Raw genomic sequence first — 22,246 nt, 5'->3', positions numbered from 1 at the left:
ACGCAGTACTGCTTTCGTTTCACCAAATTACGAAATGTGCTAAATTCACAACTGAAAATTTGTGGCGTAGTTCAGCAACAATGCACAAAATCAAGATGGCCAGTGCACGTAGGTTCACGGAGTAATTGGTGTAACTTTCTCTTTCTTCCGGGCTAAGATTGAAAACGTTAGTGTCTCATTGAGGGAAAGAGGCACAGTGCCAGAAATGCTGAGTGAATATTCTGGCTCCTAAAAGGAGTGTGCCATGTGCTTCATAAATAAAACTACAGAAAGTGTGTACTGCTAAGCAATGCATGGGCATGCGCACAGCATGTGAAAAGTGGAGAGCTTCTCTTGGCCAGTGGTGCAGCAGTCACCAGTGAGCGATGGTGCTCTGCGGTGTTCAATTGGACATTAATGTTGTCACATTTACAACCCGTAAGAAGTTCATGCATGTCTATGTCTATACAAAGTTTTTTTTGTAGCAGCATTTAATCACCATTTTTCATAGCAGCAGAAAGCGCTATTGCTCGCGATATTGCACTCTGCCTCAATGAACCACGGAATCATCTGAAATGGCTTCAATGGCCGCACCAACTACAGCACCAAAGTTGTGGTTTGGTGGGAGCAGAGACCTGGGCAGCGGAGATATCGCATGTATTTTGACCAAGACGAAAGGCTTTTTCAACGAGCCTAAGAGCGTGGAAGAGACAGCCCTTGTGCAAGAATGCTGTGTGAGAGGAAGACTTAGACCACCTCTGATACGCTTAAGGGCGACCAAATATGCCCATTCCCCATGCCAGATCCCTCCAAATCCCGTCAAGCAGAACCCCTCAAGGAAATGCCAAATGTGTAAGGCTTTTTAAAAGAAAGAAAAAGGGAAGTCGCTGGGAGTACGAGTAGCATGGTGCCGCTTCGCACATGACCAAGTGCTTCAAATTTTTCGCACTGTGAAATGCATGCGACTTCTCATTTTAGAGCATGTAGCACTAGTAACAGGGGGGAAAAAAAAGGATGACAGGCAAAATAGGTGCACAAAGGCTAAGCAAACAAATTACTCTAAGCTGAACAAATGTGCGTTGCGCATCGCTGCAAGGGAGAATTTCCTTTCATTAACAAGTAAATTGCGCAACCGGACCTGAAGGTTGACAATATGCTTGGAATTGCAAATGAGTGTGGCACTTTTTAGCAAGTTCCAAAACGCTGACTGCCACCAACATAGTTATGTATAGTGAAAGAATTGTCGATAGGAGGGAGCATTGCTTTCACAAGCATCACCAATTGCTAATGAGCTGGCGTGCACCGGCTCACTAAAAGATTTGTAGTGGTCATTAAACCTTTCCGGTCCAAAGCTTTCACCCATGTGTGAGAAAAAAAGTGAGAAAAATCGCAAAATTTAATCTTTAACACTCAAGTCAGGCATACCCCAACAGCGGACCGATACGGCCGTGTTTCTGCATACAGCCGTGTCGGGCATGGCCTGACAAAGGCCACAAGGGGCTTAAAAGCATTCTTATGTAACACTGCATGGTAGTAAAATAGACTCCAAAAGGTATTGAAGAAATGGGGCACTATGGTCCATGTGGTAACATAATCGTCAATGCAACGATTTCTGCAATTCTGTGTGGGTGTTTTTTTTCCCCCCTCACTAGTCAGCACCTCGCAGCCGTTGCAACTGAGCTAGCCTGTGCCAACAGGCCAGCACTGGTCTACATGCCTCGTGCAAACGCAAGCTACGGCTGCTTGTATTGAGGGACAGAGAAAGTTATCACACAGTTTTTTGGAGGGCTACCCTCCACTGGATCACCCTTTATTGAAGCTGTCATCCAGAATCTCCGTTTACAAAATCCTTAGCCCAGGCTAACTGGTTTCCACAGCCCCAACTCCGGGTATTTTGCGTGGTGACAACAAAAACAAAGCAACACCTGCAGCGGCCACTGCAAGTGCCGACACGAAGACTGCAACGTACGCATGTGCACACACATACACACACATACCTGCACACGTATGGAGAAAGAAACGTGAAGGCAAGGAAAGTTGGCAGAGAAAGGGGAAGAAAAAACTTAGAGAGCTTAAATACTGCCCTCGTGGGCATAAGAAAACCAGGCAATAAAGTCCGTGATGCGCCCTTGCACTGACAAATATGCGACAGGTCCGCCTCGCTCGCCACTCCTCCCAACATGTGTGAAAAGCGTCCTCCTCTCCGCCGCACCTGGCCCCCCCACCTCAGCGGCTCCCACCAAACTCAGAACTGCGAGTTCTCCCCACTGGGCAGGGGGGCGTCACCAGTCTCAACGCACCGCTTCGCCACGGCCACGTAACCTCGACCTGCCATCCGCTTCCCCCTGCAGATGGGAAGGACACCTCGGGGAGACTCTTCCACCGCTGCCGGCCGGGCAGGCAGTGGGACTCATTCTTCAGCTGGCACACCCACGTGGCACAGAGTCATCACGTCTTCCAGTTGAGCGAGCCCTGGGCCATGGAGCGTGGCGGGATCATGTCGAGCAGGTACTGCCGGTGGAGATCGGCGGCAGGCGGCAGCTTCCCGGCCGCGCCTGCCGCGCCAGCAGCGCTCAGCATCTGGTAGGAGTAGGCGGCCAGCAGGGGCCCGAAGGGCAGCACGTGGGCGGGCTGGGGTCCCCCGCCGCCGGGCTGGGCCCCCGGCAGGGAGGCCAGCTGCTGCTGCAGCTGCTGTGCCTGGAGCAGCTGCTGGGCGCTCAGCTTGGGCAGGAACCCGCCGGCCCCGCCCCCGGCCGAGGAGCCCAGGCGGGGCGAGTGGGCGGCGGGGGGCGGGGTGGAGGCGGGCGGGGGCGAGGGGGCCACGCCGCCCCCGGCTAGGCGCTGCTCGATCTCCTGCTCCTGCTGCAGGGCCTTGACGAAGGCCGTCTTGAGGCGGTGCGTGTGCTCCGCCTTGAGCGCCTTCTTCAGGTTGGAGGTGACGCACGCCTCGCAGATGACTGCGGGGCGGCCCCCCGCGCGCCGCGTGTCCTGCCACTTCCACACGGGCGTGAAGTCCAGGCCGCACTGGCTGCAGGCGAAGGGCTCGGGGGGCGCCGCCCGCGCGCCGGCCTCCCCCTCGGTCAGGAAGCCCACCACTGTCTCCAGCCCCAGCAGGTACACAAACTCGGGGCTGCTCGCGTTGGGCACAAAGTGCATCTCGGGCGGTGGGGGCTTGGGCGGCGGGATCTGAAGCAGCGTCTTCTCCAGCTGCTTGCGCAGGGCCAGCTTGGCCGCCGCCTGGCGCTGCGCGGGGCTCTGGTTGTCCACCGCCGGGCTCAGGCTCGGCGGCGTCCCCTGCAACAGAGCGCAGGCAGCTCTCGTCACTTCCTCCATCGAGAGCTCTGGTGCACGCGAGCACCTAAATACTGCTTCCAAGCACTGCACGTGACGTCACAGCCATACAGCATGATAAAAATTGTCAAAAGCCACGTTTGCACAATAATGAAACCAATAATTATGAAATAACTGCCTTCCCAAATATGAAAAGACAACATTACTATCTACGTTACCCTGACCAAACAGTTCGGAATTAAAGATTTCCTTCAAGAAGAGACAGCAGCTTTTGATTTTCAGGGTGGGACCCCCAGCTGGTCCCCCTACTGCCACAGTTTCTTGTGTTCTACAATGTGTTGCCTCCACTAATATCTGCCATGCATTGCACAGCCTAAACAACCTCAGGCATAAGGTAAATAGCATTGTGCAAGAGTAGTGAATAGGTCGGTGATAACGTGTTTTGAATGCAGTAGCACTGCACAGAAAGGGAACAAGAAAAGGAACAGGGGAGCATGGGAGGCATTCTTGTAGAGAGGCCCAGTTATGTGGGTACCATCATGGGGGTACGCTCTTATCCTAGCACAGTAGCAGAAGCATTGGTTGTCACAAATGAAGCCACCGTAATATATTTATTTTATATTTAGGCGTTTCATGCACAGAAGCTACACCTGGGAAATGGGGTGGGGGTGGGGGGTAACTGATTAATTTAGACCCCCTGGAGGTCTTTACTGTGCGCCAAAATCTCAACACCCTGGCGTTATCCCTTTTCTTCAACCATGTCAGAAAAATGGCCACTACAGCCGGAATTGAATCCACATCTCCAGGCTCAGCAGCACAATGCTTTACTGGAAAATCAGGGAAAAGACGGGGTCTGCGGAGAGCCTCTGCGGTGGGTTTGTTTATAAAATACAATTAAAACCCGATCTAACCGCAAAATGTTTTGTTAAATCGAGAACTTCGTAAAACTGGACAGTCATTTTACAAGCAGTTGATTCTATAAATTTGATGCCTAAAGGGATGCGCATCCCAGCAGCCACCATGGCATCGTAGTTGCGACACCCGCGGCACTCGCCTGTCGATTATTCAGCACAGTTCTAAAAGTTCATGGTGAAAGTAATAGAACGCCTGGAGAGAGAGAGGGGCAATTTTTGCCTGTGTCTGCTGTGTTACCATTGGGTAGACAAACTTTTCGTAGCACGAAAGTGCGTTCAACACATCCTCACTTCCTTAGTGAGCTCCAGAAAAGTGCCTGAGCATGACAATAATGTCCATCACCTGGCGTGTAGCGGGCGCAGGACGTGAAGCAAGCACCGCCGCCACTGCTGGCGCCATCAAGTAACAGTGATTGAAAGCCGGGACTGCCGAGTTTACCTCACAGAGCTCCGTAAAATCAATTCTAGATGCCTCGTTTTTTTCTCACGTGGCGAAATAGTTGTGGAATTCTGACGAAAGACATTCGAAATTGCTCCTTTTCAGATTAGTTTATTTCTTGAAATACTTCATTAAATGGGGAATGGTGCAGAATCTATTTTGCTAGTCAGAGTTCATTGAGGATAGAGCCATATAGGCACCTGCTGGGTAATCCGAATTTGTTCGTTAGATCAGGAAATTCTTAAGATCGGGTTTCGTTAGATCGAGTTTTGACTGTACTCTACGGTTTGAACTACAAAAACCTGCATAAGGAGCTCGTTTATTGGTGTCGTGCCATCAAGACATTGCTCGAAGCAGGGTGCCGGAATGGAACAAAAACCGGAAACGAAAAACGATAAGCAAACAAACAAACAAACAACAACAACAACAAAAAACACGATATGTTTGGTCGGAAAGAAAACGCAACCGAAAGGTTATTGATTATTTCGTTCCGACAGCCTGTCTAGAACACCACACCGATCTTCAGGTGTAATGCTGCAACCGGTGTTTGAGGGAACCACTACCCAGTGTGGCATAATTGGCAAGACAACATCCTTGCAACCTAGAGAACCCAGGTTCAGCCCCAACCCTTTTCGTGTTTCTTTTTTCTCTACCCACTAGCTTTGAAGACGCTTCATACAAACAAAGGGGAAATCCACTTTGCAAGCCTAGTAGAGCTACTGCACTAAAAATTGGGAAGCAATGTGCCGTAGTAGAGGGTGGCGGATCATTTTGGACCACATGGGGATTTTTAAAGCAACCTCAAATCCTGCAAACACCAGCATTTTCCCCTTTGGCTCCACCCAAAAAGCAGCCACGACTTGGCTGACAGCCAAAACCATGGCCTCGTGTTGATTAGCACTAGTCTTCAGCCAACGTGGCTATTCACACGAGGATCAACAACGGCTGCATGTTTTTCACAACATTCGATTCTGTTAGAAAACAAGCTGATCGAACGCCCCCCTTGCACGTGGCCCCTCTCTACCTGAGGCTGTGGAGGCTGGCTGGCTGTGCTGCCGACTTGGTGTGCCCCAGGCGCCGAGTGGTTGCTGCTGAAATGCGGCGTGCCATGAGGCCCCACCCGGGACAGTGAGGCGGCCAGGTTGTTCATGCCCGCGGCCGCTGCGTTGGCTGGCAGCCGGAGCACGTTCTGCTGCAGCGACCCCACGTTGGCGGAGCTGTTGCTGCTGGCTCGCAGCGCAGCAGCCCCCGAACTGAGGCTTCCCTGGAGCACACTGCTTGGGGAAGGGCCCTGGTTGCGCAGCTGCAATCGAGCGGAGGAGGCGACACTTTGCACCTGCCCGAGGTCCACTCTTTAATCGCCTTGTTCACAGCCAACCACATGTCGCTGACAGGCTCGTTCAAGTTCGGGAACACAGCACACTTTTAGTGCTACCAAATTAGACGAAAGATGGCACAAATACTGAAGTAGAAGGCGAGTAAAAAGTAGACACGTGGTGTGACTGTGAACCCTACCTATGTGCCTCTCTCAAAAAGCTGGAAGGGGCAAAGGGAGTCACAGCATGCTTTCTTGTTTATCCTGATGAACGTTTTGGAAGGAGATAGGCTCAAACCTTGCACCAGAAGTTAAGCAGTAGGGCAGGTGCGATGGCAGGCCAGCGGCACTGATTGTTATTGAATCCCTGTGACCAGAAACATAACCAACCGTGCAGACGCCCCTCCTACGGAACGAAAAAAATTAAGAAGCCAGCTCTTCATTTCTCCAAAAATCAGGAGGAACTTGTGCTGGACAGAGTTGGGGCTATTTCTCAAAAGGTTTGAGGTAACATTTCTACAACCAAAGGCTACAACGCAATTCAAGGGGTGCTGCAGAACAATTGGGACGAGTGTGCCAGTTGACAGTACATAACCACGTCCCAATCCCTTATCCTTACATCAGGAGCTTGCACCACCCAATTTAAAACCACAACTCAGTCGTTAAATTTTGATGGAATCGGCAGACGCCACCAGACATGCAAGTTCACGAAAAGGAGCTCTACTGTGCCCGCTCACTGCCTCTTGGTGAGCATACCTTTTCCAACCATCACTAAAACCATGCACACCCAAGCACTGCAGGGGCGACTCTCCAGAACAGACATCATCGTTATCAGCTGAGGCAGTGAATGCCAACGCAACTCTATGGGCGGTGATCTTGACTGCACAAAAACCTTAGAATGTGGTGCAATGTGCACCCCAATCGTTCCTACTGAAGAAGCACTGCTACAACGCAAGTATGGTACTCACTGAGCTGTTTTTGGACAGCTGATGGGACCTAACAGCTAGACAGATACAAGACTCTCACTAAGTTGGGAAGGGGATGAGTATGTGGTCAACCTAAGGCAAGCCTTTTTTTTTAGCCGCTGCCCAATGCCACCACCCATGAAGAGAAAAGGAAGTCTGGTTTCATGCCACAAATTGATGCCCCCATCTGCCCTGTAACACAGCAGGAAGTAGCAGCTGCAAGTGGAAAATAAAGGGAAATGCAGCTGCCCCCGCCTGCGGCTCACCCTGGCATTCACGCCCATCAGGTCCGCTGTTCCCCGACTGTTGGCCCCCTGGTGGTGGTGGTGTTGCTGCTGCTGTTGTAGCTGCTGCTGTTGCTGCTGCTGCTGATGGTGGTGATGGTGGTGGTGGTGGTGGTGATGGTGATGGTGGTGGTTGCTCAGGGCCATCTTGCCCGAAGCGCCCAGGCTCTGGCCCGGGTTGGCGACCACGGTGGGCGCACTCCGAGGCGGAGGCGCCAACGGAGGCGCCGCTGTCGGCACGACTGTGGAAGAGGACCGCGAAGACGCAGGACTTGGAGACGGTGCAGGTGGCAGGGGCCGCGCCGGCTCGGTCCGCTGTAGCAGCTGGCTTTGTCGCACCTGTGGGCCAGACAAAGAGGCAGTGTGCTGAAACTGAATCGGGATTGCCCATTTGGTGTGTGCCTGGTTCTGAAGGACAGGCAACGCCGCTTTCACACGGGGACACGCCACCACCAGCTACACAGCAATTGAACATTCCAGCTGTGGCTGAACTGAGATACCCCAAGTTGAGCTTCCACCAACTCCACTAGGCCTAGGTGGTCGAATTTTGCAACTGGTCAGTGCGCCAACTCAACACCAATAATCGGAAAAACTAGGCCTAGAAACACGATGCTCTTTTAACTAGTTTAACTTCGATTTCCTCCCCGACTGGACTATTCACAATCTTTCTTTTCTTTAGCTGAAGACAACTGCAATTCAGTGCAATGGTTTCATAACAAACAATGGCAAGAATGGCAAACAAGATCATATTTTTATCATATTTTATATCCCTCATTATTATGTACCATTGTTACAAGCTGGCTGCATTGTACGACTTCTGTACCTGCATACTGTTCTTGGTCTACAGTTAAACTGCCCTCCTTTCAAATCTCATTCTGCTTCACATGGGATGAATTTATATAACCCCCATAGAGAAATTAATTTGCAGCAGCACAAGCCCTATCCTCCTTAAAACATGCAAATTTAAAGTGAAGCCCAAGAACTTTAAAGCCTGCGATGTGAAGGTCCTGGAAACTGTGGCAAAAGGCCTCTTTTATTTGCCATTTCAGACTGTTCAGAAGTGCCCGGTAGCGGCTCCATTATGCTATTTGATCACAGATTTTCTATTGCGAGAGCAGTTTTGCACTGCCCACTGCTCGAAACCGCCCCAGAGCGGCAAGCAAGAGGGACCGAGAGCAGACCTTCTTGAGCAGGACGAGCTTCATCTCCTCGTTGCGGAGCTCCTGGCGCAGGCTCCGCACCAGGGCGCGTCGTGCCGCCAGCTCCTGCTGGGACAGGGGCGGCTGTGGCTGTGGCTGTGGCTGCGGCTGCCAGCCGCTGCTGCCCGTGGCCCCGTTGACCAGCCGGTGGCCGTTGAGGCGGCTGTTCTCCTCGTCCGAGAGCACAATGATGTCGTCGGGGCCCAGCCGCTGGGGCCCCAGGCCCGCCTTGCGCCGTCCCCCCGAGCTGCGCACCACCTCGGGAAGGGGCGGCGGCAGCACGGGGGCGGCCAGGGCAGGCGAGGACGAGACGGACTCCTTCCTGCGAGCCAGAGGAGAGGAGGCCTCGGGGTTAGATCACTCTTTCAGAGGAATTGGTAAGCGCGCAGGCCAACAATGGTCGCAATGCGAGATTCAAAATCCAATTTGCTGAAAAAGAAACACCCAAAACTGCTTAAGAATGCACAAATAAACGAGAGCTTTCGGGACACATCATACTGTCCAGATTCTCAAGATGCTCTGTGGGGAAAGCACACTGTTGCAGGTACACATGAACATTCTTCACTGGTTATGACACCTATTACTATACAGAAATCAACAACTATAAAAAGGAAATTAATTGCTAAGCTCTATTCCACAGAGATAACTCATTTGCCTAAAATCAGGAAAAGAAACAAATGCATCACAAAGACATTAATTAGAACAACCTTGCGTGCCCGCACCTAAAACCTGAAAGCCTTCACAAATCTCACAAAGACCTCGCTTCGGGTAAAAATGCCCCCCCTACCATACTTCAGCTCACTGACAATGAGCAGCTGCCACAATTCGTTTGTTTACACACCCTTTCAGAGTCGAAAGCATAATCATGGGTCAGCAATCCCAATTGGGGGCTTTGTGTACTGAAGAGGGGGGGGTGCTGTGGGTTGATTTGCACCACCTGGAGTTGTACCCTCTATTTTTTTTTTTTGTATCTGGCCTCCAGCAGAAATACTGCTCCACACCCATCAATGCATCCCGCAATCTGATGCCCAGTAGCACAAATTTCCTTTATCCACTGTGGCAAGAATGGAAGAACCTTAAAAAAAAAAAAAATAACTCACTTTACTGAAAGATCTTCTACTTCCATTGTTTCCAAGGCAATGGCAGAAGGCTCAGGTCGCTCGTGACGCCTCCTGAGAACCAAGGGAAGAAAGAGAAAGAAACGAGCAGCAAACATAAGAAGAACAATAGGTGCAAGCAGTTAGCCTTGTACAACGTCACGAGTAGGCCAGTAACGAAAACAGTGTGTGTGAATCTCCCCCCTGAAAATCATTCCTCATGTCAAAAGCTAAGAAACTGAGCTGAAGCAACAAGAGAAGCAGTTTACTTTAAAACGAGGCCAAACTAAATACAAAGTACAGTGAAAGCTCGGTAATTTGAACTTGCGGTTAATGCGAACTGGCGCCATGGTCCCGGCACAGCCCAGTATATTTCAATGGGTGAAAACTTCTCCAATTCAAACGCGTTGGTATCCGAAACGGTTAATTTGAACAAGGATCGCCTGGTTTCCATCACTCCTCGCATAAGTCGGCCCAGAGGATTACAACGTGTTGTAAATCTAAACCAAACCAAATTTACTAAAGATGCAAAACAATAAAACAAAAACAACAGCGTAGTGCACACGCTACGCTGCGGCGACAGTATTTCGCTTCCGCAGCAGACTGAGCAATTAATTTTGTTTGCTGTTCGAGCTCCATGAACATCATTTACAAAGTCATCTGCCACAAACATGTAGTAGCGCCTTATCCGAGATAACAAGTCCAGAGGTGGCTTTTTGTGTTCTGTCCACGCAGTGTGGTGCGACGTTTATTCATTCTAGCACCCTCCCGCTTATTCGAACTTCACTTAATTCAAACAATTCTATGTTACCCCTCGAGTTCGTATTAACGAGCTTTTACTGTAGTCACAATGAACTTTGGTCACAGGGGCACTATCGCGATGCAGCAGTAGTATAGGCAAGAAGAGAACGTTTTTTGAATAGCTCTATTGTATGTAGCCCGCCAGCAACAGTGCTCGACAAAATGTATGTTTACACGGCTTATACAGAGCATGGGGCTAAGTAACACCATGCTGATGAGCAGCCTCCCGTCATGTGAACATTTATTGTTCCACTACAGTGAGTGAGCAATCGTTCCTTTATACTGACCGATATTGGATAGCAACTCTCACACACAGCTTTTTTCAAAATGCACAGCAGCTCGCACAATGAAATTTACTGTTACACCAAACAAAAGCGTACGAAATGCGAAAAAGCTATTTTCACAGAACCCAGCTCATCGACATGAACGCAGCAATAGAACTTTGTATTCTTCCAATCAAGAAAAGAGACCCTGCACTGAGATTGCCAATGCAGTCGTCGTCGCCTGGGTTTCAGGAAAGCAATTTTGTTCTCCAGGAGAGCAGCCAAATCTGTCCCTGACAATGCACACAATGCGCAGATAAGATTTCAAGAGAGTGCAAAGACTCACCCAAGCTGACGACTGCCCGCCCACTATGCAAACGTGCACTTCTGTATTAGCCGGCAGCAACCACGACAACCATCCGGCGGATTTACGACCACAATTTCGGGTGCTTTGTTGTTCGCATTTCAGTGAAGTTTAGCGTTTTTTTTTTCTTTTAAAGCTTATTTTATATTAAAATTTTAATCCAGTGCTTATCCGTGCTTATTGTCCTAAGCCACAATTGTGCAGGAATTTGTTACACATAGAGGAACAGTACCTAGGCACAGACAGATTAACGATGCTATATGTTGAACGCAATCTCAATAAAGTTCGCAAGTTAAAAAATTACGCAGTTCCCTAAGTTTCCTCCCGAAAGCCATGTTCAACTAACTACGGGGCCACAAGATTGCGTCAATTACATCAAGCAGTACAGCTTGTCGTGAAAACAAAACAAAATAAAACAAAACAAAAAACCCCAAAACGACCACATTTTCCAATGCTTCCGTAAGGAAAACCAGTGAAGCCAGGTCTTTCAACCAGACCCTGAGATTGTCCTTTGACAGTAGAGCACAAGCTGCGGCTAGATGGTTCATAATTTTTTGGAAGAAACTGAGCAGAAAAGAAGAAGAAGAAGAAGGACATCAAACAAGCGAAACGAAAAGTGAAAGAAACAACATCAGTGCTGTGGTGTGTTCTTTTCACCTGTCCTTGTTTTTTTGCACTCTGTTCCAACAAGTCCTTTTGACATAATCCTTAGAAACTGAAAATGCTAGGGATCTGAGCACATAGCCTGAACAACATAAGCAGTGTTTTCTAAATGAATTGTAATTTGTGAAAATTTAATCAAAACATGTTCTTGACATGATTTTTTTTTTGTTGGCTTCGGACGGCGCCAAGTACTATCACCTGCGAGTAATAGCTGCTTTATCGATGAGCTCTGTGTGTAAAAGTTGGTGCTGATGCTGGTCCCACAAAACTGAAAAATTCCTGGATCACTTCTTTTTTTGGAGATGGGCGGTGTGAGGACAACAGGATCCCTTAGTAACAGCAACAAGAAGTGGTCACAGAGACATACTTTATGAGAACTTGAAAACTCGCACTAGCCCCAATTAGGGCTACGTTTAGAGTGAACAAAATAAACTACCAAAACAATACCCCCAACACAGTGGTAAATACTTTGCTATTCCCTGAGTGGCCATCCTTTTTTAATAATAATAATAATAATAATAATAATAATAATAATAATAATAATAATAATAATAATAATAATAATAATAAGTCATTTATTTGCATGCCCAGGAACAGCAGGAGGGGGGCACCTTTGGGCTGCCGCACGGAAACAAACACAGGGTACATGATGTCCGTATCTCATAAGGAAAATAATATTGGTGGTTAGATACGAAGAAAACTACACACTTTGACATAAACACACATTTACAAGCACCCACTCATACACACACAAACTTAACGATAGAATACGCGACAAGAAAAAAAGTTAATAAAGAAAAGAGAGAGAGAGAGAAAAAAAAAAAACGGTCTTGGTCGTGTTCTATGCTAAAATCACAGAATGTACTGGATTGCAATCGGAACATAGGGCACAAGTCACGCTTACATTTGGGACTGTAAAAGGTACAATGTTTTCTGGTCCACTTTTGTGGCATGTAAGAGGTACATGTTGTAGCAGCTCACCCCAAAACACTATTCCGTGAATAATTTTAAAGAGGAAGAGTAGGTCAGCCCTATTCCACCTGGAGGTTAAGCATGATAGCGTCAATGGAAAAAATGATCCGCAGTTATATTTACTACTATCAGTGAAGCGATGGTCAAAGACTCAGACAGATATGAACTTATTTTGGATTTTTTCGATAAGCATGTGGTTGGTTTTGCTCGTTCTATTCCAGACCACAGCTGCATACTCAATCTGAGGATGACATATAAATGAGTAGAGCTCGAGAAGAGAATTCGGCTCTTTGAACTTTTTAGACATCGAAGAGCTCTATGAGTAATTACCTCTATATGCAGGGAGAAGCTCAGCTTACTGTCGAAATTGACACCTAGGTCATTAAACTCCAGCCCACATGGTAGTAATTCACCAGTGATGCTGTGGGAGAACAAGATGTCAGTTTTTCTTGTGTATGTCATTAACTTAGTTTTAGATGTGTTGAAAAGGTGGTGTTGCGTGAGCACCAATTCAAAAACAATGAGATTGCTCTCTGGAGAGCGGAACAGCTGCCAGTGTTATCCTAAATAGTAATAATAATAACAACAATAATAATAATAATAATAAAGAAAACAAAGACAACTGAGCTCATGGTGGGGATGGGATGTGCATCAAAGCAATTTTTCTGTCATCACTGCACACCTCAGCACAGGGTGTTATAGCTTTCACAAATGGCACCCTATGCTCCAAAAGCAGTTATTGAATGCCTTAAAGGAGCCATGCAGAAAAAATACAACTTTGTTTAATTTGAAAGAACTAGAATTCAGTATCTCACTCAGCTCCATTACAGCCAGAAAAAGATGTTTTTTAATGAAAAAAAAAAAAAAGCAAGAAGTATTTAAAAACTCAAATTTTGCGCCACAGTGACGTGTTGTTATGAGCAAGAATGATGTCATACGGAACAACAATAAAACAATTTTCAGTGCGTTAAAGGAGCCATGAAGAGATGCAAGTTTGTTTTATTCGAAAGATTTCGTGTTTTATAGTGCCCCCAGCGCTTGTCCGGATACAAACGATGCTTTATTCACTGAGAAGTTAAACAATTTAGGTTAAAATTTTGATTTCCCCGCTAAATCGTTTGTTTTCGGGGTCTGCAATGACATCGCAGGAACCGACCGCTCTGCAGCCTAGAATACCTTCATTCACGCATCCGCCGTACAGGGTAGAGACACGTATACCCTGGCGCCGCCATTTTGGGTCGCTCGCTTGCCGCCGAAGCAAGTCATTGTGTCAAAACCGTGCTAAAATTATCGCCGCAACGCGGTTTACTGAAGAAGTTTGAATCATATTGTCTGTTTCGCATTGCTAGGTCTCGTGGGAAACGAAAAGAACAACGCGTTGAGCACGTTGGCCCAATCGTGGCGGCACGGGACCGTTGAAAGGGTGTCTACGCCCTATACAGCGGTGTTGGTTTGTTCCCACGTTTTTTTACGTTTCCCGAACCTAGATGGCGCCACCATACCGTGGCAAGCGTTTGGTTTGTTTTTGCCCGTATTTAATCCTGGCTTTATTTTGTTTTGGGAGAAAATATTCGTTCCCTGAAACAGTGCTCGCTCGACAAATGTGGTCACGTAAGACACCGTTGCTTGCGTCAATCGGCCAGTGTCGTCTGAGACAACCCCAAGCCCCGTAGTGCTGTGCAGCAAAACCAAGCATGCTGTGCGCAGTACGAACAGCAGTACGCATCAGTACTTCTATGTTTACATGTGCTTTCGTAACTTCCACTGTTTGTCCCATCATTCTTATTCCTTTGTAAAGAATGTGCCCTAAATTTACGCGCAAATCGCTCATTCGGCTAGTTTGTAAGCTCTACCTAATTTGCGTCTGCTTCTGCCGGCCTCCGCCAATCGCAGAGCTGGCTCGAATGACATCATAGGTTCTGTTGCGGGAAATGAGCTGGTGGGTCGCATGGCCATTTCCTTTTTTCTTAATTATGTAGCTTATATGGCCGAAGTTTACGTTAAAAGTGGTGTCAGTATGATTCTAACGAGGCAATCTTCTGAATTAACCAAACTTGTGTTTTCTCTTCATGGCTCCTTTAACTGCACGTTAGCATTCAAGTGATGCGGTCAAATGGAACTAGAGGCCCCATTACAGACGTCCAGTCATGTGTCGTCGCGACAGGTCAGTTAGGCGACCGCCAATCGCACAAACAAGGTTCCGCGACGTCATAGAAAAGTTGCGGGAAATTGGCTAGGGGGTCACGACTGCTTCACACGTTTTCTTCAATACCTCTGTTATTTTTTCGAAGATTGCGATGATATTGGTATCATTGTTATCGGGGCTAAGCAGTCTTTGTCTTGTATTTTGTCTTCATGGCTCCTTTAAAGACATCAAGAGGCCTTGTGCTACAGAGACGGCCATGGAATGCTTTTACTGATGCAACTAAAACAAATCCAGCCAAAAGTGGCAACCCTACTTTTGGGATATTAAGCACACAATAAATGCACAGACTGCGTGTTGGTCATGTTCTCCAAATACTTTCAGATGTAGAGAACAGGTTTAGTAAAGGTGAGGCAATGCGTGAATTTTGCTCACAGCTAGTGTGGCGTACACAAAAGCGAGGCGAGACAGGCCCATGTGATTGGTCGCGTCCAAACCCACCTAGGCTCGGGGGGTCCCCTGAGTAGAGGTCGCGGGAGTGCCTGGCCCAGGATGCCTCGAAAGAACGGGTTGGTCTCCATCGCGTCGGCTAGTGGCAGCAGCAGCAGCAACCAGTTGCTTCACCACCCGGCAGCTGTGCTCCAGGCACCACCGGTTTCCTGCCGTAAAAGATGCAGACGCAACGCTGTCTCACCCCTGTTCCACCAACAACATGGGACAGACTTAATCAAGCTAGCCAAAAAGTAGTTGCGGCAGATGGTGCCACTATACAGTTCAAGGGCAACTTTTGTGTCAAGCGTACATAGTTCAAATCTAAAAAAATTGAATGCACTGAAGCAAATCTCAGGCTATGAGGCATGCTGTAATAGACGGCTACACATTAATGCGTTAAAGCTCTCTGGGTGGTCCAAGGACCACCCAGGGACCTTTAGTGCGTGCAAACAATCGACACATGGGCGTTTTCCAACTTCCACTTCCAACAGAAAAATGGCCGCTGCGGCCAGGATTAAGCCCGCATCCCCCAATGGGATCATCCTCTGCATCATCCATGGCAGAGGCTCTCCAGGACCTAAACTGTTGTATTAAATTTTGCTGGCACAGAAACACCATGAACTGGCGGGTGCTTTTTAAGTCTCCTTAGAAAGCCCATCAGAGTGAACTTCACTGATTATCTTTGCTCATCCCGTTGTGCAAAGTCTGTGCTTGCCCTACATCCCGCTGCAAAGCAAGCACCGACATTTCAGGATGATGGGGATGTACACCACTTGGCCAAGAAGCTGTTGCCAGACATTTTAATAATGTCGGCACAGATGCTACCCCACCAGAAAACCAGAAGCGATGTTCTTCCTAAACTAAATATTAGGAAGGCTCAACATCTCAATGCACATGAACACTCATGAGAATAACCTTGTCACACTAAAGGCACAATAACCTTGCGCTCCAACTGAACGAATGCACGTCTCATAGCTACTTCAGCTTGTTTAATGACCAGCAATGCAATGCTTTGTTCAGAAGCCAATAATTAAACCTGCCAATTTTTTCTCCCGTTTCCGTCAGATGGCCAGTGAAAGACCGAACGTGGTGTCACCTACAGAAAGGCCTGAAAGCACCGTGTAATTTTGCAGCGTGGTAGATGGCGAGTTTATGGACAGCTTGGTCGTGTAGCCGGGGCTAATAATTTCCCAACTTTACTAGCACTTGCCTCCTCAAATGCATGCCACTAACAGCTCACTACATCGCAAAGTATATTTTGACTGCGCTTGCGCACGAAAGAAAAATAAAATTAGAGCCAAAACCCTCGTGACTGTAAGCGATGGCGAGGCAGTGTCTACAAGCAGCAGCTGCCATCTTTGTTTTTGAAAAATCTGTTCAGTGAAAGTTGGCAGCCACGTTTTTTTTTTTACACTTTAACTTGTGCATCTTTGTTGCTATCAGGAAAATATTCATACAAATTTTTCAATTTCCCTTTTTTGCCTTCATTATTTTTGGCCTCCCAAACTAGTGAAAAAAAAAAAAAAAATTCCCATTGTCAGATCGCTTTTGACATTTTCTCGGTCTTTAATGCTGCTTTTCAGAGTAATATATTTGTATTCCTGGAAGTTTAATCTACCGATGTAATCAACTTGTTTTTACACTTGGCATTTCTATTTTCTGACACCATAGATAGTTTGATGCTACAGAAGTGCTGCCAACAAGCCCAGGCTTCCTGAGAAATAATAAAAAAAAGCCCTTGTGAACATCATATTTAGCAAATAAAATGCAGCTTTTAGAGGCACAATAGTTTTCTTAGGCGGAAAACTGGTTTGGTTATATCACATACCTCCTAAAAAATGTAATAAGCAGCTACAGCATAAACTGAATTAACAAGTGTGTTTGCAACTAAAACCATAAAGTCAACAATAAGGAGTGCACATCTTCATGCAATGTTATCCATTTTTATTTAACAGCTGAATGCATAAAGATTGTAATAAGAGTGACTTGATTGTATTGTACACCAAGCTAAGGCAAGCTGTAACTATTCCAATATATTGAAGTGAAACAATACAATACACGTGCACCTAAATGTCCATGAGCTGCCGGTCGGCTGATGCATCAAGCCTAATTCTTCTTTCCTCGCTAATGCTTTCCTTTTTAAAAAAGGAGTCTTTCAAACATGGAGATGCAAGCCGGCAGTCGGTTTCCCGTGATAAGTGAGCAACAAACAAAAAAATCTGATAGTCCTTGGCATCACTTGGAGAACACAGCTGCACAATGCTGGAAACATTTCTCAGAGCTTCGGCAATGAAGGGAGCATGGGGACAGTGGCTCTTCGTGCTACTCCTCAACAATTAGCAGGTTCATGTTCCCTATTTTTCACAAGAGAAGGCTGTTCCACCTCGCTCCTGAGTCGTCACTGACAATTGCGGACACCAAGATCAAGCTACAGCTCATTTACAGCAAAATGGAACCCTGCCAAGCTGATTCTACCCTGAAATTCGCCTCCTGCAAAAACCAGCAGGATACAACATTTACACAACATAATCAGCTATGTATGCACTTTGCCCGTGTTTCCCGGATAATTCATAGGTCCTTGAATTCTTTAACACTGCTTTCTGAATAGGAAAAGTGCAGCACACGCTGAAGGCAGCTGCAAAACATGGCAGTCACAGTGATCTCAACTAATAAATTACGACACTGGTATTTCAAAATTTTCGAAAAGGCGACAACAGTGAAGGAAAGAGCATAAAGCGTCTGAGCAAAGCCTCGCTCCGCTAGACTGCTGCAAGTGTTCAAAGCAAGTTGAATTTTGCAGGAATGAACCAATACCCAAATGCAGGCAGGTAGCAAAAAAACATGCTCGGGCAGCTAATAAATGCTGAAATCCCACATGAACAACGGCCCATAGACAGAACTGCTTATCTCGGAGGACATGGGAATCTAAGGATAGGTTCAGCACTTAAATGCATGATAAAAATCCACGCTGCACAGCCACAAAATGACGCAGCTTTGGGCAGCAGCAGGTTGCTGTTGACGCATTCGTTATTTCCTGCGATCGAAGCAGCCAACGAATAGTGAAACGAGGTATGTGGACACCCAGTCATGAATTTGCTTGTCACGAACGACACTAGAACCATGGCAGCCTCCTCAGCCATGAACTGATTGTGCATGTTTATCACTTTCTGGCAGGTAGACACATCAGAGCGATTCGCATCTGCAGAAGGGGAAAATGACAGTTTCTTAGTGCGAGAAAACAAGAGTTAGCTGGTCCGTAGCTTTCAGGAGGTTCCCCTGAGTGTCCTTGAATGCAACCCCGTACGAACTACACCAATAACGTTTGCACCCCAGACGGGCATGAATTACACGATTCGTCGCATTGGCGATCACACGCTGGTTGCGACGTCGATTATCGCCCTCCTTGGAACAGCTAGGCTCGCAGCGGAAGTGCAACCAACCATACTCGTCGAAGCAGCAAAAAAGCGGTGAAACAGCGACGAATCGGCCGCCTGCGCGAATTGTAGGTCACGCACTACGCCCAAGCGCGTTGGGCAAACGTCGCTCGCGTTGGATGCGACGGCCCGTGAGACAAAAACACGACCACACGGCTCGCAGCGAACGCGCACCACCACCGTCCGCGCGCTACCAGGCCGCCGCGCGTGCCGCCCTAGAAATAAAGGAGAGACAAATAATGCGGTCGCAGAGAGAACCGCCATGTGGCCACTGGCCGTCTTCAAGGCGGCGGTGCATTATACTTTCGAAGTTAGGCTCTTGAGCAAGAGTGCGATCGACAAGAGCATACAAGCAAGGCCATCATTCTTCCGAGTTTCCGAATCGATACATAAAGCGATCAAGACGGGCACAAATGAGAACACGCACTTGTTTCACACAAGCCAACACAAGCTCACGAAAAGTCGCGACAGACATGCTCAATCATTACACCAACATTTTCTATACACAATGGAAGGAACGAAAATAGGGCCGACGCTGGCGCAAAACATTGCAGAGGCGCTGCCGTAACGAGTCGCGACAACGCGTGCCGAAAATGACATCCTCACGTTCGCAGAACTTGCGATCCCAATGACACAAGCTACACGGAACCTGTTAACACAACGTCGTAACTGCTCGTTATTAAAAACGCAAAGCAAGAAGGCCCGAACGCAAGCTAAGTGGACGGCGAGTCATCGCCGGTCGCTGACCCGACCGGTCATTTCACAGTCGCCGGCAGAGAAGCACATCGCCTAAAGGTCCGCGCGGACAGCCCGAACGCGCCAAAACATCCGCACGCTGTCTGACAGCCGAACAAGTGAGCACCATCCACACGAGACACGGGAAAGGAAAAAAAAAACTGAGCACCACGAAAAACAATTAACCGACGATCTGACCTCTCAATTAAAAGGCATCGCTGCCATCGGCTCGCACTCTCGGCGGCCCTCGGTCGGCCGGACGCTCCGAAACGGGCCGTTTACTCACTTTGTCCGGCCAGTCACATTTCCCACGACGTCGAAAAATCGCAAAAAAACTTCAAAGTGAGCACGGGAACGGAGAAAATAACAATAAAAACAGGGGCCCCAATCGCACCCGAAGCGCCGTGTCGCTTTCAAAATGGCGAACTTTTCGTTAATTACCGTCTCGGGTTTTCGCCCGCCGCCCCTTCTTTCTCTCCGCTACCTAGCTGCCTTGCGACGACGGCGATGGACAACGCGCGCCGCGGGAGCCCATTTTGTTGTTTTGTTTTTATTGCACAATCGCTTTTATTTTTTTCTTGCCTCACTCGCATTCCTTATGCTCCGCAGGAAATATCCTCGAAGCAACAAGCGCGAGATTTCTGGCCGTTCGCAACGACGTTCCCGGTAAACGACATTAATTAGACCTCAAAGAAAATCGTCTGCTAAGCAGCTCTTCTTGCAAAAGGTACAGCACCAAACGATCGCACTGCTTCGCTTCGGCAGCGCGCCGGCCGTCGCTTGCGCCAGTGCATCATGGCTCAGCGACGCTCCAGAGGGACACGTAACGCTCGCCTTAAAACAATAGCGCGGACCCCTTAGCACAGACACTCCATGCAGACGTACGACTCAGACAGCTGGGTTCAGAACACATGAATCGCGCAGGACAAAGGGACGGGCTGGGAAAGGGGCACTACTGGACAGAAATAAAACAACGAAGGGAGAGGAACGAACAGGAGGGGTAACAGAGCCCCCACTACAACGCCTTCCCCTCCCAAATGAAGCGGCATCCGAGTTCATTCCCTCCCCCGCGAGTCGCGTCGTCAAACGCACATATTCAACAAGCCTATCGCTATCAGGGGGCAAAACGACGGAGGCGCCACTCCACGCTCGAGTGGACTAGATGGCGACACCTACCAAAGCTCCCCCACAGCGCGCTCATCAAATTCGAAGTCATCAAAGAGTTAACCCGTTTATTACTGCAAATTGTACCGCAATTTTGTCATTCATATCTACTCAAATTGCAGCAGGAATGCGGCTAGTTGGAAGAGAAGCCCAGACGCGGCGGCGGAAAGCTACTGCCAGGCGCACGGACGACACCGCCGGAATGACAATCAGCTTACGGACGTGACCGCAAGCTATCCGCCTGGCGGAAACAAAACTCGGAATTTCGAAAGTAGCAGCAGCGGCGGCGGCGGCGCCGGCGCAGTCTTCGATCCGCAGTCTTTGTCGATCGAAGTCCCCGTCGCCAATTGCAATGACTACTAATTCCTCCTCCGGCGCCCCTCCTCCACTCCTAGCGCCGCCTCCTCGGCACCGGCGAGACGTGCGAACCCGAAAAGCAAACATACACAAAAACAAGTAAAGAAGACAAACATGGCGATCCGACTATTGTTTCGTCTATCACGAGCTTTGCGCTTTTTCTGACTCTCTCCGGATTGCCGCAACTCCCTTCTAAATAGCACATCTTTTCCGAGAACAAGCGTGGTGCACAGCTGTCCCACGCAAGAGCGTGTCACCGCAGAAAGAGCTAAAAACCACGTTCTCTTCACGCTCCGATACTAATTTCGGCAGGAAAAATCTAATTGCCATTACGTTAAGCGAAATGGCAACGAGAGCTGCCGGATGTCGGAGGTCGACGGTACGATACAGCTCGGGAAAAACACGGTGCACGCACCGAGTATCCGCACATTTCGCTGACCCCAAAGCCAAGAAAGTGGCCGCTTACCTCCATCTCCTTGCCGCCGGCATCCAGATGAAAAAGTCAACACATTTAGGCTTAGCCGACCTCGATTATCCCAGGTCAGAATCGCGGTCAGCCGCGCAGTCGACGGTGCAAGCACCGGCACAATTCCAACCACAGCGTCGCACAAGCACTTCTTCAATCGACTGTCACAGTGCCCGAGGCAGCGAGGGTTCCGTGTAGTGCGGTGTCGCCGGCTCCGGAGCGATTTCACGGTGACGGACGGTGTTCCCGGCGCGACAGCCGATTCCCTAATTCAGCCGCAACGGACGAAAGAGTTCACCTGGGGCAGAACGTGGGCACGCTAAATTGCCCGGGGCAGTGGCGTCTTTGGATGCGACAACTAGTCGACGGGTTACGCGCTGTTGGTTAGCGCTGGTTACCGTTGGTTAGCGGCCAGACGCCGCGGCCCGAGGAGCAGAAAAAAACAAGGCCAACATCCAGCAATATGGCCGCCGCCCACGGCGACAAGAGATTCTGGAGAGAGGAAGCCTTTTCGCTCCCGCTTCTCGGATCGGACAGCTTTTTTGTTTTCTTTCGTAGGGGGCGCGTTCCGCACAGGGCGTGCGTGCGCTCCGCTCTTGACCTTGCCGGCATAAATTAACCGCTTCCAAATTACTGCTCGACGCTGGTCACCGCGAGATTAACTTTACCTCGTAGGTATATCACGTCGTTTGTATTTGAAGAAATAAATAATTGGGGGTTCATTGTCACACGGCTAATTAATGTGATCCGGCTGTCGGCAGAAGAGATCGCCCGTCATTGCCGACGCAGCATCGCCGACTGCTGTATCGATTTTTTTTTCTCTCCCGGGAGTACGTACGCCGCAAGAAACGCTCGGCTCAAGTAGCACAGTCGCCCAATGACGTTTTTAGTAATTTTTGGACCCAGATG

The 22,246-nt window shown here is 48.5% G+C and overlaps 1 protein-coding gene across 2 annotated transcripts; it reads right to left on the bottom strand.

Moving 5' to 3' along the window:
- Positions 1–1,739: 1,739 nt before the first annotated feature.
- Positions 1,740–21,864, bottom strand: LOC144170404 (uncharacterized). Of its 2 annotated transcripts, none has more exons than XM_077700188.1 (7): positions 19,637–19,792; positions 15,191–15,348; positions 9,487–9,558; positions 8,369–8,708; positions 7,170–7,526; positions 5,648–5,926; positions 1,740–3,273 (listed from the first exon to the last, which is right to left on the bottom strand). In XM_077700188.1, exons 2-7 carry the CDS (start codon positions 15,268–15,270, stop codon positions 2,428–2,430), a joined length of 1,974 nt encoding a protein of 657 aa, XP_077556314.1. In that variant the 5' UTR covers positions 15,271–15,348; positions 19,637–19,792; the 3' UTR covers positions 1,740–2,427. The 2 variants fall into 2 exon arrangements, with proteins under 2 accessions (XP_077556314.1, XP_077556313.1); XM_077700187.1 differs by lacking the exon at positions 19,637–19,792 and adding an exon at positions 21,338–21,864 and having other exon boundaries at positions 1,741–3,273.
- Between the last annotated feature and the right edge of the window lie 382 nt (positions 21,865–22,246).

The sequence above is a fragment of the Haemaphysalis longicornis genome, unplaced genomic scaffold, assembly GCF_048455015.1.
Source record: "Haemaphysalis longicornis isolate Haplotype H1 unplaced genomic scaffold, Haemaphysalis longicornis Haplotype H1 scaffold_2, whole genome shotgun sequence".
Taxonomy (NCBI): Eukaryota; Metazoa; Arthropoda; class Arachnida; order Ixodida; family Ixodidae; genus Haemaphysalis; species Haemaphysalis longicornis.
The sequence above is the reverse complement of the archived record's forward strand: the minus strand, read 5'-3'. Positions and strand labels throughout refer to the sequence as shown.